The sequence below is a fragment of the Diadema antillarum genome, unplaced genomic scaffold, assembly GCF_040938485.1.
Source record: "Diadema antillarum isolate AM-2024a unplaced genomic scaffold, OU_Dant_1.0 scf00000131, whole genome shotgun sequence".
Lineage (NCBI taxonomy): Eukaryota > Metazoa > Echinodermata > Echinoidea > Diadematoida > Diadematidae > Diadema > Diadema antillarum.
Genome location: NW_027271020.1, coordinates 879,532 through 894,754, shown reverse-complemented (window position 1 = coordinate 894,754; position 15,223 = coordinate 879,532). Strand labels below are relative to the sequence as shown.

Here is a 15,223-nt window from a genome sequence, read left to right as displayed (position 1 = left end):
CGTTACTTGCTCGCCCGGCATAGCGACAATAAATGCATGTGATCTGGATTCCAGGTATCAACCTGTGAACTGATAGGGCGTACGTTACTACTGGGTACTTACGGGAAATATCCGTAAATTAGAAACATTAGTAACGCGGTCTATCTGGTTAACTGACCTTGTGGTTTTGTAACTCACTTGCGACCAAAACCGACTGCTGACACGAAAAATATTTGGCAAGGTAGCGAATTATAACTGTTTTATCTTGTATGTAAATAAAGACAAGTCGGTTGAGTCTGTTGCATGGCGGACTATTATTTGAATTGGGACCTATAATGATTACGCGTGTTATCTCCTTTTCAACTCCAATATGGAATACCGAAGCACTTTGAAAAGATGCTTTATAGTTGTGGTTTGATAGTGTTTGTTCCACATAGCAATGGCAGATGATCACAAACCTAGACTTCGGCAGTGAAGCGACAATGGCAGGTACCTTGTTTTCGTGAGAATCTGTCCTTCATTTAGGAAAAGTCACACACGGATTATGGTCGACTTTGGTGGATTTAAACGGTTCTATGGCTGCTGGAGATTGGGCAAGACAAAGCAATCTGGGCTAGATGATCACCTTTAGTCCCCTGATTCATGGTTGGATGCCAACTCTACATCAGTTACAGAATAATGCCCCGTATAGTGTCGTAGGTGGTGGCTTCTATCTTTAACTTATTTTATGGCATGATAGAGTAAAACACTCACGACAACACGGTGGCGTGCGTTGTGTATCGGCGGCCGTTGATAGTTACAGTTAAAAAGAATTATGTGATACCAGTTGGAGTATATCTAACAACAGTAAAGAATACAGGTTCACCACACTTTGACGAAAATTTGGTCAAAAACCCAATTCTTGTTAACATCTGCCCAATTACATGACATTGTTTGTCTGTTGGCACCTATACGAAAGCTCTCAGTAACACGACTTTACCGTTTACCGCAAAACTTGTGCCAGCAATTTCGAGTAATTTGAAACAAAAATACTATCTTTGCCTTTCTGACACAATCATGAGCATTAATACCTCTTCATGATTGAGGAAAGAAGAAGAAAAAAAAACACGTGCATTTTAGAAATGGGCCAAAGTGTAATTATTGAGAGTAGTAATAGCGTTTATCGTTGTTATCTCATGATATTAATGAGAGAGCCTGATAAGACCGTTTTCGCGCTGTCGGCAGTCGAACAACAGCGCGTCTGTCTCTTTCATGCATCGCCCATGATACACGGCAAGATGAGAGAGAGAGAGAGAGAGAGAGAGAGAGAGAGAGAGAGAGAGAGAGAGAGGAAAAAATATATATCCATAGGATGAATAGCAATTGAGGTGTTTGTGAATAATCGTTCAACTCGTTGGGGGTGGGTGGAGCGTGTCGTGGGCAAGGAAGCGCCGTGGAGCGAGTGGCGAGACCAAGCCCAGAACAATTCGGCGCAACCAAGGGTCAATGTCATAGTTAAGCAGGTGTCACATCGGTTCGGAGCTCGGAAAAGAGTCCAGGCGAGGACGAAGTGGTCCGTTTCAAGGAAACTGATGGCAATGGGCACCACGGATCACCACCGATATTGCCGCCATTATTGACACTGGCACAAAGCGATTGTTGTTTCACCTAGACCAAACAATGGGGCTGACTTTGAACAGAGTTGAATGACTGTCTCGATAGGCCCCCAAATAAGACTTCATTGCAGCTGATGAATTCTATTTGGCTCACTTATCGATAATGCATTCGATATTCATATTATCACATGAATATCAAATGCAGTCTGGAGAGTATGTCACATTGAAGATGATGCTTGATGAATCTAATAAATACATCATTTTGGCAGCAGGAGCGCATGCATACTGTCCATCACAGAAATGAAAAAAAAAAGTTAACTCAAATGCGTCAAGGCAGTGTTGTACAGATTGTAGGGTGGTATTAACCCACACAAACATCACACACAAGGCAATTCTCCTCTATTGAAGCGATTATCACCAGTCTTGTGCAATATCGATGCTATCCAGCTCAGGTCTTGCTATGTTACCCATACTGTTTAGAGTTGCAGTATTATCCAGGACAACTGAACGAAAATAATTCCTCAATAGTTTGTGGCGACAGTGATTTGTGAGTTTATCGTATAGATTACATCTATTTTTTCAACACAATTGAGAGTCAGAAATGTGCAATAACACATCACGCGATTAACAAATCACCCGGGGTGATAAATTCCATTACGAGTATAGTTTTTAATCTATCCTCTAAACTGGAATTTCATTCATTCATTTTTTTTTTTCATTGAATCTTGTTTTCGAATTAATCATTCGAACAAATGTGATTTGTCACATGTGTTGTTATTGCGTTATGAAACCAGCCTTGGTTCATACAAAGTTAGAAATCGATGTAATCATCCGTCAGCCGCACACAAAAATATCTTCTTCTTTTTTTCCGTATAAATAGAAGAGAATAATACATTTAAGAAAGAGAAACAAAGATTAAGAGAACAAACACTACAGTCCCCACGGAGATGAATGCAAGCGAAACATGAGTAATGTTGACGAACTACCAACCCGCTGAAACTTGATTTGTTGGCGATGCCGTCGTGGTCGAGTGAGTTGCACAAGTGCCATTCGTTTGAAGGTCCCGGGTTTGAACCCGTCACAACACGACAATGCAAGACAATGTCGTAAAAACACTGAACTCTACCTTTAGGGGCACGTACATAATTGGCAGTTGAATGTTATTGTCAGTTGGATTCAGAATGTGTAGGGTCCTACCCCACGAGGTGGCCGCCTCGCTCCACAAGCGGGTATAAGTTTGAGTACAAGGTTGATATTCTGACCACAGGGAAAAATATTTTGCAGAGTGTTGCGCTCCGTGATTGGTGAAAAGTGCTATTTGAAATACAATTATCACCGTTCAAGCTATCTATTGCCAATTGATACCCCTGGTTTGGCTACAGTGAACCATCCGTAAACCTTTCAGAAAAGGCTACAGATGCGAAGGTTTGCTGGTGTAGGATAAACATGTTCGATGAGGTTTGTGCCATAGCTACGAGGTCAAGCATTCAATATGCCTCCGAAGTATAACAGACCTGTGCTCGACCTGCACGACCTGCGGGAGAAAAGACTGCACTCTTTATTACATCGTACCTCAGCACATTAAGTTCGATGGTGTATGTGTGTGTATGTGTGTGTGTGTGTGTGTGTGCGCGTGTTTGTAAATTGGCTCAAAAGGTGTCCCTTTTTATGTCACGGTATACACACCTTCTAATCGTGGACCTACCTGCAATCAGAAACAGTCCCCGTTTTTCTATAAGGGGTAACCATGTCGCATTTTGGAAAAATCGATGGCTGCTATCAATATGACGTTGATTGGGAGGAAGTCCCCAGTTGCTGGTTCGGATTCATAATAGGGAGCTTCAGATTTGCGGCACGGACGTTTAGGCGACGATTGCGTTGGCGTTTCTCCACTCTCCCTGCGTCGTGTCGGTGTTGCAAAGTAGCTTTAGATTACGCGAAGACGCCACCTACAAAAAGTAAAATGGCGCCCCCATATTTCATCTTATGATAAGTGCATCAAGTAGCTCTCTACGCCATGAATTTGCGGACGCAAAAGTGGCCTAGAACGCGCAGTTAAAACTCAGACGACAGGAGATCGATTTTGATAAGCGATTTTTGCGCATGCGCAAAACATATTTTTCCTCTAAGGGCGTCCTCTAAAGCTCCCTAATATGGGAATTTACCGTAAGTATTCGCTTCCACCCAGTCGATATTGCGCAACATAGTTCAGACAATGTATCTTGCAATATCAAAGCTTTCCGTCAGGTTGCAGTGAGAAGAAAGGCTGTATACACCCACTTTAGCATATCGAACAAGTACATATATATATATATATATATATATATATATATATATATTGCAACTTCATAAGAAGAGAAGTAACATCGAGAAAAACTGCCCATTTATATTTCTGAAGAAAGCAATGGAATATAAGTAAAGTTTTGGCGTAGCATTTTGACGTCACTGTCGAGACATTCAAACCAGGACTTGATATTACCATCTTGGCCATGTGACTATGGCATAACCCGTGTGTGACCTTGCTGTATCTGCCAACGGAAATCAAAATAGGACAAATGGAGGTACACAGAAAGTGTTACACCACATGTGACTCTTTATCATTCTCTAGAAATCATGAGTATTTGCTTTTTTCATGTTATGAAGGATCATCATTAGGAAAACATGGATATATCGATGATGGGATTGAACATGAAGACATATTTCAATAATTAATCTGCTACCCAGCAGTCCATCTCCCTCAAGATATCCAAGTTGATTTCATACAAAGTTTTGATTGACACGTTGCCCTGGCTGCCTTGAATCATGTTTGAACTCGGGATAAGTAAGCCTGTTTTTTTGTCGCTATGATTTTTGTATCGATGGTCATTTCTTAGTGTAGCTGAAAGAGAGAGCTATTAGATTAGCTTATGTTAGTGAATGGCGACGTCTTCGCCTATTCAGGATAATCTTTTTTTAGTTCCTTACTCATAATTGACCTTTCAGCCGAAATCAGTATCCATCCCGTCTCAACTGAAGAAGAAGAAGAAAAAAAAAGCCAAAAACTTAGCCATGAAATATTGTGACTTGAGCTCTAAGGGGGATCAGTTAGAGGGGATTACAAAGGGTAATTTTTGTGAGACAAGATGTCTGAGTGGTACTCTTGTAACTATAAATGGGAGTTTCGTCCCTGCCATTGTTCAATTTTACCAAAGAGAGGACCCAGCTTAAAGTGGATGAAGCCCTGATGGACTCTTTAGTCCCGTCCTCCGAAGATCCTGCAGTGACAAATGAGCGCGATTTTCGGCCGCTTCTCCCCCACTACGAATAGTGATAAATTCCCCCCGTCGTGGATACTGCGGAGGTTTTACTCCGATTAATAGATTTGGTTTAGGATTAAAAAAGCGGAGTTCATGAAGGGACATTAAACTCACACGATGAATCTGGCGTTGCATGAGGAATCGATCTTTCGTTGCCAGCCAGCCAGACTTCGGGAGCTCATGCCCAGCAGACATCTGTAAGCTTGCTTGATTCGAAGAATTACCGCTCTCTTGAGTCATCTCTTTGCTTTTAACATTTGCCTTTGTGGGAAACAGGTCAAGGTCGAAAGTTATACAAGGTTCACTGTCAACGGGATTCATTTCCCCCTTCATGTTTGATTAAAGCGTGACCGGAGAAAAACAGCCTCGAACAAAATTGTGGAGATCATACAGAAAGCTCCACCTCGATGTTCTCGAAGTTCACTTTATTTCATCCTACATTTTGCAACGTTGTATAAGTTAGCCATCTTAAAGTAGCTCAAATTTTTTTAATTCTTTTTTTTTTCTTTCTGTCCCATTGTGTCTGTCTGTGCCTAAGTCCAGTACTGAGAAAGCTATTCGCTCAAAAAGGTCGTGTGTCTGGGTGCCGGATAAACTTAATTTGTCTCTCTCATGTTGTAATGTGCGATGAACGACAAATTACTGGGTAAATAAATGGCAAATTAGCAGGGCATAAGATGAAGAATGGAATGGCTCTACATTAGACGAGCGGATCAGAGTGCAAGAATATTTCTATGCAGTAGTAAATTGAGCTGTCGGTACCTATATATGGGACAATGTCTTGGTCGCATTCTGTTTAGTTGCGTTTGTTTCTTTTAACATTTGTAGTCTTCACATGTTGAAATCCTCCTCATGTGGAATTTCATTTTTTAAATAAATCATTTATGATATTGTGAAATTGAACATCTATTGATAGGTAAGATCACGTGGCTTAATTTGATGATCTGATGTTGTTTGTTTCCCTATTACGTATACGGCTAACAGTTACAGAGTTTGCAAATCTCTCCAGGTGTCGTAACTTTTTCTTCTTTCCTTGGGTCAAAAGTAAAGATTTTATTCTAGAAATAATAGCACTACAGATAACAAGGATTTGAAATGAAGTCTAATTACACGTATTTGTTTTTGCTCCTTTTTCATAACTGAACGGAATTCTTCAAGGCAACGGTTGAAAATTATAGAAAGTTTGGTGGTATACTCCTCTTGGCCGGTATTACCTAAGAATAAGTTATCTTAATTCATAGTGCTTTCTTTTGATTCGGGTGGTCACACTATCGTGCTCTGACAGGAATTAATGATTAAGATAATAATATATCCAACAACAGCAAACTGATTGACATATTGCCCTTCATCGACGTTATAGTTTACGTCGACGATAGGCTAGTTGTAAATCTGTCAACTAGTCGCAACAAAGCAACTCGACTCAAGAATTACTAATTGATTTGAATATAATTATATAGATATAGAATTATATAGATAAAGATAGATAGATAAATGTATAGATAGAAAGATATAGTCAAGAAAAGGAAAGTAAGAGAGTAGAGATAGATACATAATGGGAGAGAGGGGAAGGGAGAGAGAGAAAAAAAATATATACATATATATATATATATATATATATATATATATATATATATATAGTGAAAGAAATTAGACTTGAGGCGGGCGTTGCTCTCGATCTTGTTCTCCCTTTTAATCAATCTTAAGGGAAGGGCACTATCTCTCGCACAATATATATATATATATATATATATATATATATATATATATATATATATATATATATATATATACATATATATATATATATATATATATATATATATATATATATATATATATATATATATAAGAGAAAGAGAGAGATCGACATGAGGCAATGGTAATATGCTCTCTGGTGTCACACAGCAACCCCGATGCTCACAGTCTCCTCCATCAAATTTTTTTCGGCAGACTTTTCTCAGATCCGCGACTCAAAAATCGCCACATTACGATGTAATAATGGAGGCATGTGCCTATATTGCCCATATCGATGATAAGACCTCCAGACTTGTTAGAGTGAAAAGTACATTAAAAATGAAGTTATTGCTGCCCTCGTATGTGCATTAGAATGTCAAATCGGAAATTCAGTAGTCGAAGTCAAGTTGCCTTGATTCAGGTACTGCCATTATTCAATTTTGTCTCGATGATACTATTCGAGTTAATGGCCGCCCACGCAATCTACTAATGCTCAAACGAAGGTGAATTACTATCGCGCTTCTATATATACTGGTCATTCCCACCATCATGATGGTCTACGCACGTAGCGGTGCGACCTTTTGCATCTTAAGGTTAAGGTTTAAATGATGATATCGGTGAGTCATTAATTGAAATGCAGATTTGTGCACACATTTTGCCGACTTTTATTTCACAATTTTTTTCCACTTTGTATTGAAAATCAACACAATATTTATCACACAAGTGAATCTCCTTCTAATTCCGACTATCGGTTACCATCTTTTTGACGATTTCCTTATCGCATTTCCTAACATGAAATATAACAAGGGCCTTCTGAGATTGATTTTGCACACACGCCCACACACAAACCCAAATGATCTTGGATGATAGTGGTAAACGATATGATAAATGGACATTTAGCAGTTGTGTTTCCACTGTCTCTGCTTCGTCACGATTCATTATTATTTCAATCGTACAACTTGCTACTGTGACCACAAACACTACGGCGTAGGAGATCGCAAGGTGGCAGAATTTCTTCACAATGGAACATGATACTATTGGGATTAAATACCATGAAGAATGTAAATCCATGGCTGAATTCCACACACAGTAGCTGTCCCCGATTCAGCCACTTCACTCCCCAACCGTGTAAGGCCCGGACAGCGCAGTCTCGGAACCGCGTTCTGTCATCATTGCACGACTAATTGCCGTAGAGGGAGACAGCAGTCAGAATGATGGCGATAAAGGGGCATCATTAATCTGTGTAGGTTTATTCTCTCTCAATGGTTCAGGCTTATTAGCCAGGCTACGTTCATTTCTTCTCCCCTCCTCCTGATTGGTTTGTGATCACATTTGAAAAGGTCGTCTGCATGCTTTAGGTTCGGCAATGACCATTACTGATATGCGATGACTGAACTATTCTGCACAAGGTAGAAGTTTTGTGTGCTGCCGTTTGTGATAGAGCCGAGTGCATGTCCATGGCAGTGTGACAGCATTCGATATTTTCACATAACTTTAAGCACACGTGTAGGCCCTACAATCCTTCAGAGCTTAGAACTGGTATACGGGGCAAATTATTTGTTGTACAGTGCCCCAATTTTTTTTTTCTCTCTTCTTTCTTTAAAACACACACAACTGGTATACATTTATCACTGATTCATTCATTTAAGGCTTACATTGATTCACTGTTTGCTTGCTTGATTGACTGATAGATACATTGATTGATTGATTGATTGATTGATTGATTGATTGATTGGATTGATTGATTGATTGATTGATTGATTGATTGATTGATTGATTGATTGATTGATTGATTGATTGATTGATTGATTGATTGATTGATTGATTGATTTTTGTTTTGTTTTAAAGAATATTTCACTCTTCATCAATGGGAAACATAATATACAAACAAATTTATACAAAATTCTCTGGACCAATTTCATAATCCTTTACATCAATGGGTACAAAATTTATACCAAAACTTTACATCAGTTTCATATGTTTTGACACACTCTGATACATTTTTTTTCACAATCCATTGATTGATTGATTGATCGATCGAGTGATTAATTGATCGATTGATTCACTGATTTATTGATAAGATATTCTTGTAAAATGATTGAATACCTCTTAAAATAGACATTCTCACAGGGACTCGAATGCACTGTGAAGTATCGAAATGATATAAATTAATTCATACACATTACTCTCAAAATGTCGTGATTGGAATGCATCCCCATTCGAAAAAAAAAAGACACATGAAAGATCCATACTGGGATACTGGTGGTCAAACTTTCGTGATATTCCCAAGATTTACCCAAAATAAGACATAGAATAAAATGCTTCGAAGATGAAATCAGACCATGCTTTGATACGCGAACCCTGTGAACAGTCTGTGCTGGAAATCAGGAGAAGTTTCCCTGCCAATTATCACTTCTAACAATTCATATTTGGTAAATTTTGTGATTATCAGAAGTCGCCGGGAAAAAAAGTAATGATAATAATTAGGAGCTACAAATGTAGTTTCTCATCGTGGAATTCATCGATTTATTTTTCTCTGTTTATTTTCTTCTTCTTGTAGGATATGACGGGAATTTCTGTGAAGGTTTTTGTCCGTTCCCGCTCGACTCGCACTTCAACGCCACAAACCATGCTACTGTGCAGGCGATCCTTCACACCAAGAAGCTGCGACGTCCTACCGGGGATCGACGCCGCATCCCAAGCCCGTGCTGCGTGCCCAACAGCTTCAACAAAATCTCCGTCCTCTACATGGACAACGAGTTAAACGTCATCCTCAAGGAGTTCGACGACATGATCGCGACGAGTTGTGCTTGCCACTAGGTCTGTCGCCCTCAACGATTGGGTGTATAGACTTCTTTCGCAGACGTTCTCAACGTTGTCAATTACTAGTACACTTTTTTCTTGACAAAAGTCGGTGTTAGAATTGCATGGGTCAAGTTTGGATGACGCTGTCTCCCGATTAGGAAACGAGATATCAACCATGCTCTTTTAGTTCACCTCAATAGTTCAGTATCTGAGCCGTTTTTCTGTCGCATTGAAGAGCAACGTGAGAATTCTGTATCGAACTTTGCGACATCTTTAAAGCGTGATAGACTATTGATTAATCTTCACAAGCCATGCTTCGCTAAAGAGACTAGAGCTACTATGTACCTGTGATATTTTTGCCGCATTGCGTATGTGTGTGTGCGTGTGTCTGCGTGCATGTGTGTGTGTGTGTGTGTGTGTGTGTGGAAGTGGGGGGGGGTGTTGTGCATGTGTCCACATGCAGAGGGGGCGCAGTAGAGAAGGGGAGGGGACGCCCACAAGAGAAGGGAGTCCTGATAGAAAGCGCAGTGTTTATGCGTGTGTGTGTGTGTGTGTCTTGGGCCTACTATTAAAGTATTACTGTTTGCTGATGTATTTGTCTGGTGTGTGTATGTGTGTGTGTGTGTATTTGTAAAACGAACTTAGAACTTGTTTACAGTAAATAACTGATTGAGCGCGCACTGCTAAAAAGTATGCAAATGTGACGTCAGTGAGCGTGATTACGACAAGCCACAATCACGCGCGTATTTCTGAGCGGTCGTTAGTACGCGGTCAACGGTAAAACTTATGCCCGCTGGGCATGTTAGGCAAAGTGAAAGACTAGTCACGTGATTGCTCTCGGCCAATCATTTGAGTAGGATCCATATAACCATTTTATGATAAATAGCCTATGATGTATACATAAAAGCTAGAAACATTTGTTTTTTTTTTTATTTTTTTAATTTATCCCAGGTTTATATTCCTTATTTCACTGCTGGTAAAAACAAGACAGGTGTGTTCCCTGTTTTATGAAAGATGTATGTTCCGGGGATGTAGGAATCTGATTTTTCTCCCCTCTTCTTGTCGATGCCTGTGAGATGTAATAGAAAAATAAGTCACAGATAATTTAAGAAGCCCTTGCGTTTACCCCAACAAATATTTGGTGACATAACTCTGACAACACCACTTGCATTTACTGTGCGTAAGTTTTCAGTTGTATTCTAAGGTAGCAATCATTTTTGTAGAGATTTGACATTGCTTCCATGTCTACCGTCCAGTTGCGCCATTACTTTACACCAGACTCGGGCCGTGTGATTTGATTTGATGTTCTCGAAATTTCACTCTCGTACCAAAAAGAAAAAAATGTGATTGTGTCACATCCTGTCATGTTTTGTTTTGTTCGTTTCGTCGTTAATTCGTCAAGAATCACGAATTTCCTGATACGGACGTTGCAACTACACAGAGGTTTTGAAATTAATGATGATAGGAATCGAACAACCGTAACCTGAACAATCTTGAAATTTAATGCGTATAGATGACTATAGACACTACTGCATTTTAGTATATTTTTCATTTTTAGCGTATGATTGCCAATCTATTTTTTTTTTCAAGTCGAACAATTTTGCCGTACGTCTTACTGCGCAGGAGAAGAACCAAACATATCAACATTAATAGTCTTAATTAACACACTGCCGACGAATCGACGTTGATACATTTATATAAGTCTGGCGGTCCTTACTCGCTTTCCTCTTGTAAATAATTTTCCGAATTTTCCACGTCTCCAGTACGAATTACACTGTGTTAAAGATGTTTCCGTCACTTTAGCATCTGTGTATGCAACCTTATTTCAGCCCAAATGGAAGAGACACAATCATGATCATGTTTACAGTTCGGAGTAAATGCTTGTGCGCAGCACATCCATAATTTTAGATGTTGAATGATATTATATTTAATGTTATGCGATATTATGCAATATGCAAAATTATTCTCCCGCAAATGCACATTATGTAGCCGGTAATAAACCCGAGTGATACGACGTAAACTTCTTACTGTGCCATAATGGTCTGGTTCTATTCAGTTCTGTACAGGCCAATTTGATGGAGTGTCGAGACAGTTTTTAAGATTTTTTTAATACTTCAAGTAAAAGAGATGCATGCAAACAAGTTATGTGTAAGAGGGAGGTATATAAGGCATGTGAAAAGCTGTCCTTTTTGATCTTGCTTTGCTACTACATTCTTGCTTCGTTAACTGTAAGAAGTTCCCTGAAGGAACAGCCAAATTATTTACTTTGACGTTGTCCACGAGCACATTGGTATTGGATTGTAACTATAGGTGTGTAATGATGTGTCGTGAGAAACCTTTTGCATTCGTGAAATTATGACAAGGTAGAAAACATTGAAGGAGTAGGAAACGTTAAAGGAGAAGAAAATCACGCATTCATCATATTTTAAAGAGGAAAGTATTATGCCACGGTGAGGTAATGTGACTGCGCTTCTTCATGGTGTTACACGTGTTCGTATTTTTTAGAAAGTCGGGTCAGCATTATGACGTGAAAAGTATTATCTGTGAGTGTCATTCATCAATTAATGTATTCTTATGACAGTACCATTTGTATCCTGCCATGTGAAATAAGTACTACATACACTATAGAATATTGGGAATTATACTGGCCCGGTAATACTTAGTATTGTTTACCCATCCCTTCACCGACATCGCCCGCTTAATTATGTTTACCAGCAGAAAAAATGTCAAACTTAGTCTACTTACACAACTATTTGTGTTTTGTCTAATATTGTGGTATTTTGTGTACACTTCGCCTGCCATACTGTCACTTTTCTCTCATAACGTGTTTGCAAGGTTCGGACAAGTCTGACATTGTTGTAGACACAGCAGCATGTACATATGCTTTTGATGTATTTATTATCAAACCAAAGTTAAATCTATATCTATAGGCGTGAACAGTGACGTGAGGTACTTAATGTTATGAATGTATACTTAAATGTATCAAGTCACTGAAAGAACGTGTTCTGTAAGGATATTTAAAATGTGTGTATATTAGCCTTTCTGTATATACATAATCAGTGAATACATATATATATATATATATATATATATATATATATATATATATATATATTCAGCCAAACACATACATGTACATCATCGAATGTATCGAAGATCATCTTTATGTGTACACGACACATAACACTTACGTGTTATTAGAACTGGAGTGGACTAAGTCATACTGTAGCTTGGACATACATTGTGTGACTTTAAGTATGTAGTTCTCATGGTATCATTACTGGGTATTAAAAAAGAAGAAGAAGAAGATAAACAGAAAGAAAAGAGTGTTACCACTTGCGGCTTAAAAATTTTCGAAGAGGTCTATATGACAACTGTATGTCTTCAATAATTATTAAAAATGTCACGGATTGGGACAAGCACGATACAGGTAAATCGTATGGAGATTGAATCCTCATATACCCTATTAGGTGACACGAGTTCATTGAAGGGTAAGCAATGCAGTATTTCTCAATGAAGAAATCGGAGATGTTTCATTACGAATGGCCAGTTCTCACCTGTGTCTGTAACCAGTATCTTAACTTGGACATGCTTTTTTTTCTGTCTGGCTTTGATGTTATTTCTAATCCTATCGGAGTTACTGATGAAATTATGACGTAATGTCCACGTTTATGTCAGTATAATTTGAAGATCAACATGTTACGATGTAGCAGGGCGTCATTATTGTTATTATATTGCGTGATAAAAAAAGTAAAAAGAATCGACTCTTTAGTCGAGATGACATTCTGTCAGTGGGTGTACACGACCCTTGTAGATAAGAGTAACTGATGATGGCATAAAGTCTCAAATATAACGATACGGTAAATGTGTGAATTTCAAATGACCTTGCTAATGTTGCTTCGTGATAAAGCTTCGTGACAGTAAACCAGTTACTATGTTATTCATGTTGAAAAAAATATAACATACAGATGAAATATATAAGTTCAAAATACTATATGTTAGCAGTCTTTACGCGTCTTTTGTTGTCTTTGTTATCCTCCTATGCATAGTGACTCTAATATTGTATATTGTAGTAAGTTCAATGAATACGGATTATAGATCTCTCGATTATTTGAAACAGGACGTTTGCCTAAAAATAACCCCCATATACGAAAACAAAAGCAAGATCGCATTAAGACACTCATATACGAACAACATGGACGTACATTCTCACACTTACACGACCCTGAATTTGGTACACAACGAACGCCCCTAGAACATTGACTATTATATAGATATTGCCTTTTTGGAGGTGTCATCTTACACTTGACATCCCGGCGGGCCGCGCTGCGGTTATATTTTCCCAAAGAGATTGTATTTTCCCGAACGGGACAGATTTGAGGGAAAATATTGTAATGAGGGGAAAATATACCTCTTAAAGAACAGACACATTTTCTTTTACAAGGATAGACATGGCAATGACCATATGTCAACGGGACCCTCCGCTACGATAACTTGAAAAATCGTGAATCAATCCAAATACAATTTCAGGACATGAAACTATAACTTATTACCCACATCTTACAGAAAACCCCATCCGCTTTGCTTCAGTGGTCAAAGAGAAATGAGGAGTTTTGTAGAGCATGTCAGGAATCCCCAAGAGCATCCAAGTGCTAAACTTGGAAGAATCAGACCCATGACATATATCCACATTTCTCTGTGACCACTTAACCAAATTGAATGGGGTATTCTGCGAAATATAGGTAAGATGTTACATTTTTAGACCCTGAAATAGCATTCAGACAGTTTAATCATATTGGAAGTTTTCAATGCAAAATCTGATTGTAATTCTTTTTTTTTTTTTGGGGGGGGGGGGGCGACATACTGTATAATAAAATAGTATAATAGTGTATGTGGTCTACATAAACACACATCACTTCATTCTCTATAGTCCTGTCGGCAGACAGTCAAATCCTGGAATTATATTGCTTGACATGACGTCACTTATCGCGATATAGCAATTGCAATCCTCGCTGCGCTAGTCACGTGATTGCATTATGAACAATAGCCGAACAGAATTTACGTAGACCATATATAATACTGTAAATCATTACGGGCTTTTTTTCTTTCTTTTTTTTTTTTTTTGATTGTCGCTTCGCAATGCAGGCATATAAACAAGCTAAAAATAAGCTTGCATTATAGAAAATTAAATGACATAACTATAGATTGCCACATGCCAAAATCCATCAAGTTCAATGTATACGCATATATATATATATATATATATATATATATATATATATATATATATATATATATATATACCGGTACTTATATAGACATGCACGTCCAAGTAGCCAAAAGCTATTATAAGACTGTGACACAATATACCGTCTCGTCTCTTCAGGACGTGAGTGGTGCCCAGATCAGGGCCATATGGGATATTGTAGTGTAAACAATGAAAATTTCGGGGGGAAAATGCAATTCGTTTCATTAGTTTTGACTAAAGACTTTTGAGCACAATCCGACTTGGATGCTTCTCTCACAATCATCAATGCTGTCACAGAGATATGGCACGCCACTTGTATTTTGATAAAGTAGACTGAACTTGACCACCAATCGAAGATTGACCTTTAACCCTCTCTGCACAAAGGATTTTTTTTTCTCGTTATTTACTTCTCTCCGTTACACTAAAGTATTCCTCGTCGAATTCAGTGCCAGAAATTGACAATTTTAGCTTTTTTTGGTGACCTTTGACATTGATCTTTGACCTTCCCTCTCACATTTTAGGCAATTAATTGTTGACCTATATATTTCCTTACCAAACAATATTAC

General features: G+C 38.5%; 1 protein-coding gene across 1 annotated transcript in view; it reads left to right on the top strand.

The window, feature by feature from the left end:
- Positions 1-9,748, top strand: part of LOC139720618 (bone morphogenetic protein 2-like) — a 48,379-nt gene extending 38,631 nt beyond the window's left edge. The window contains exon 3 of the mRNA XM_071631974.1: positions 9,165-9,748. Coding sequence (XP_071488075.1) covers positions 9,165-9,424 — 260 coding nt within the window. The 3' untranslated portion in view covers positions 9,425-9,748. The remainder of the gene's footprint in view (positions 1-9,164) is intronic.
- The last annotated feature ends 5,475 nt before the right edge of the window (positions 9,749-15,223 follow it).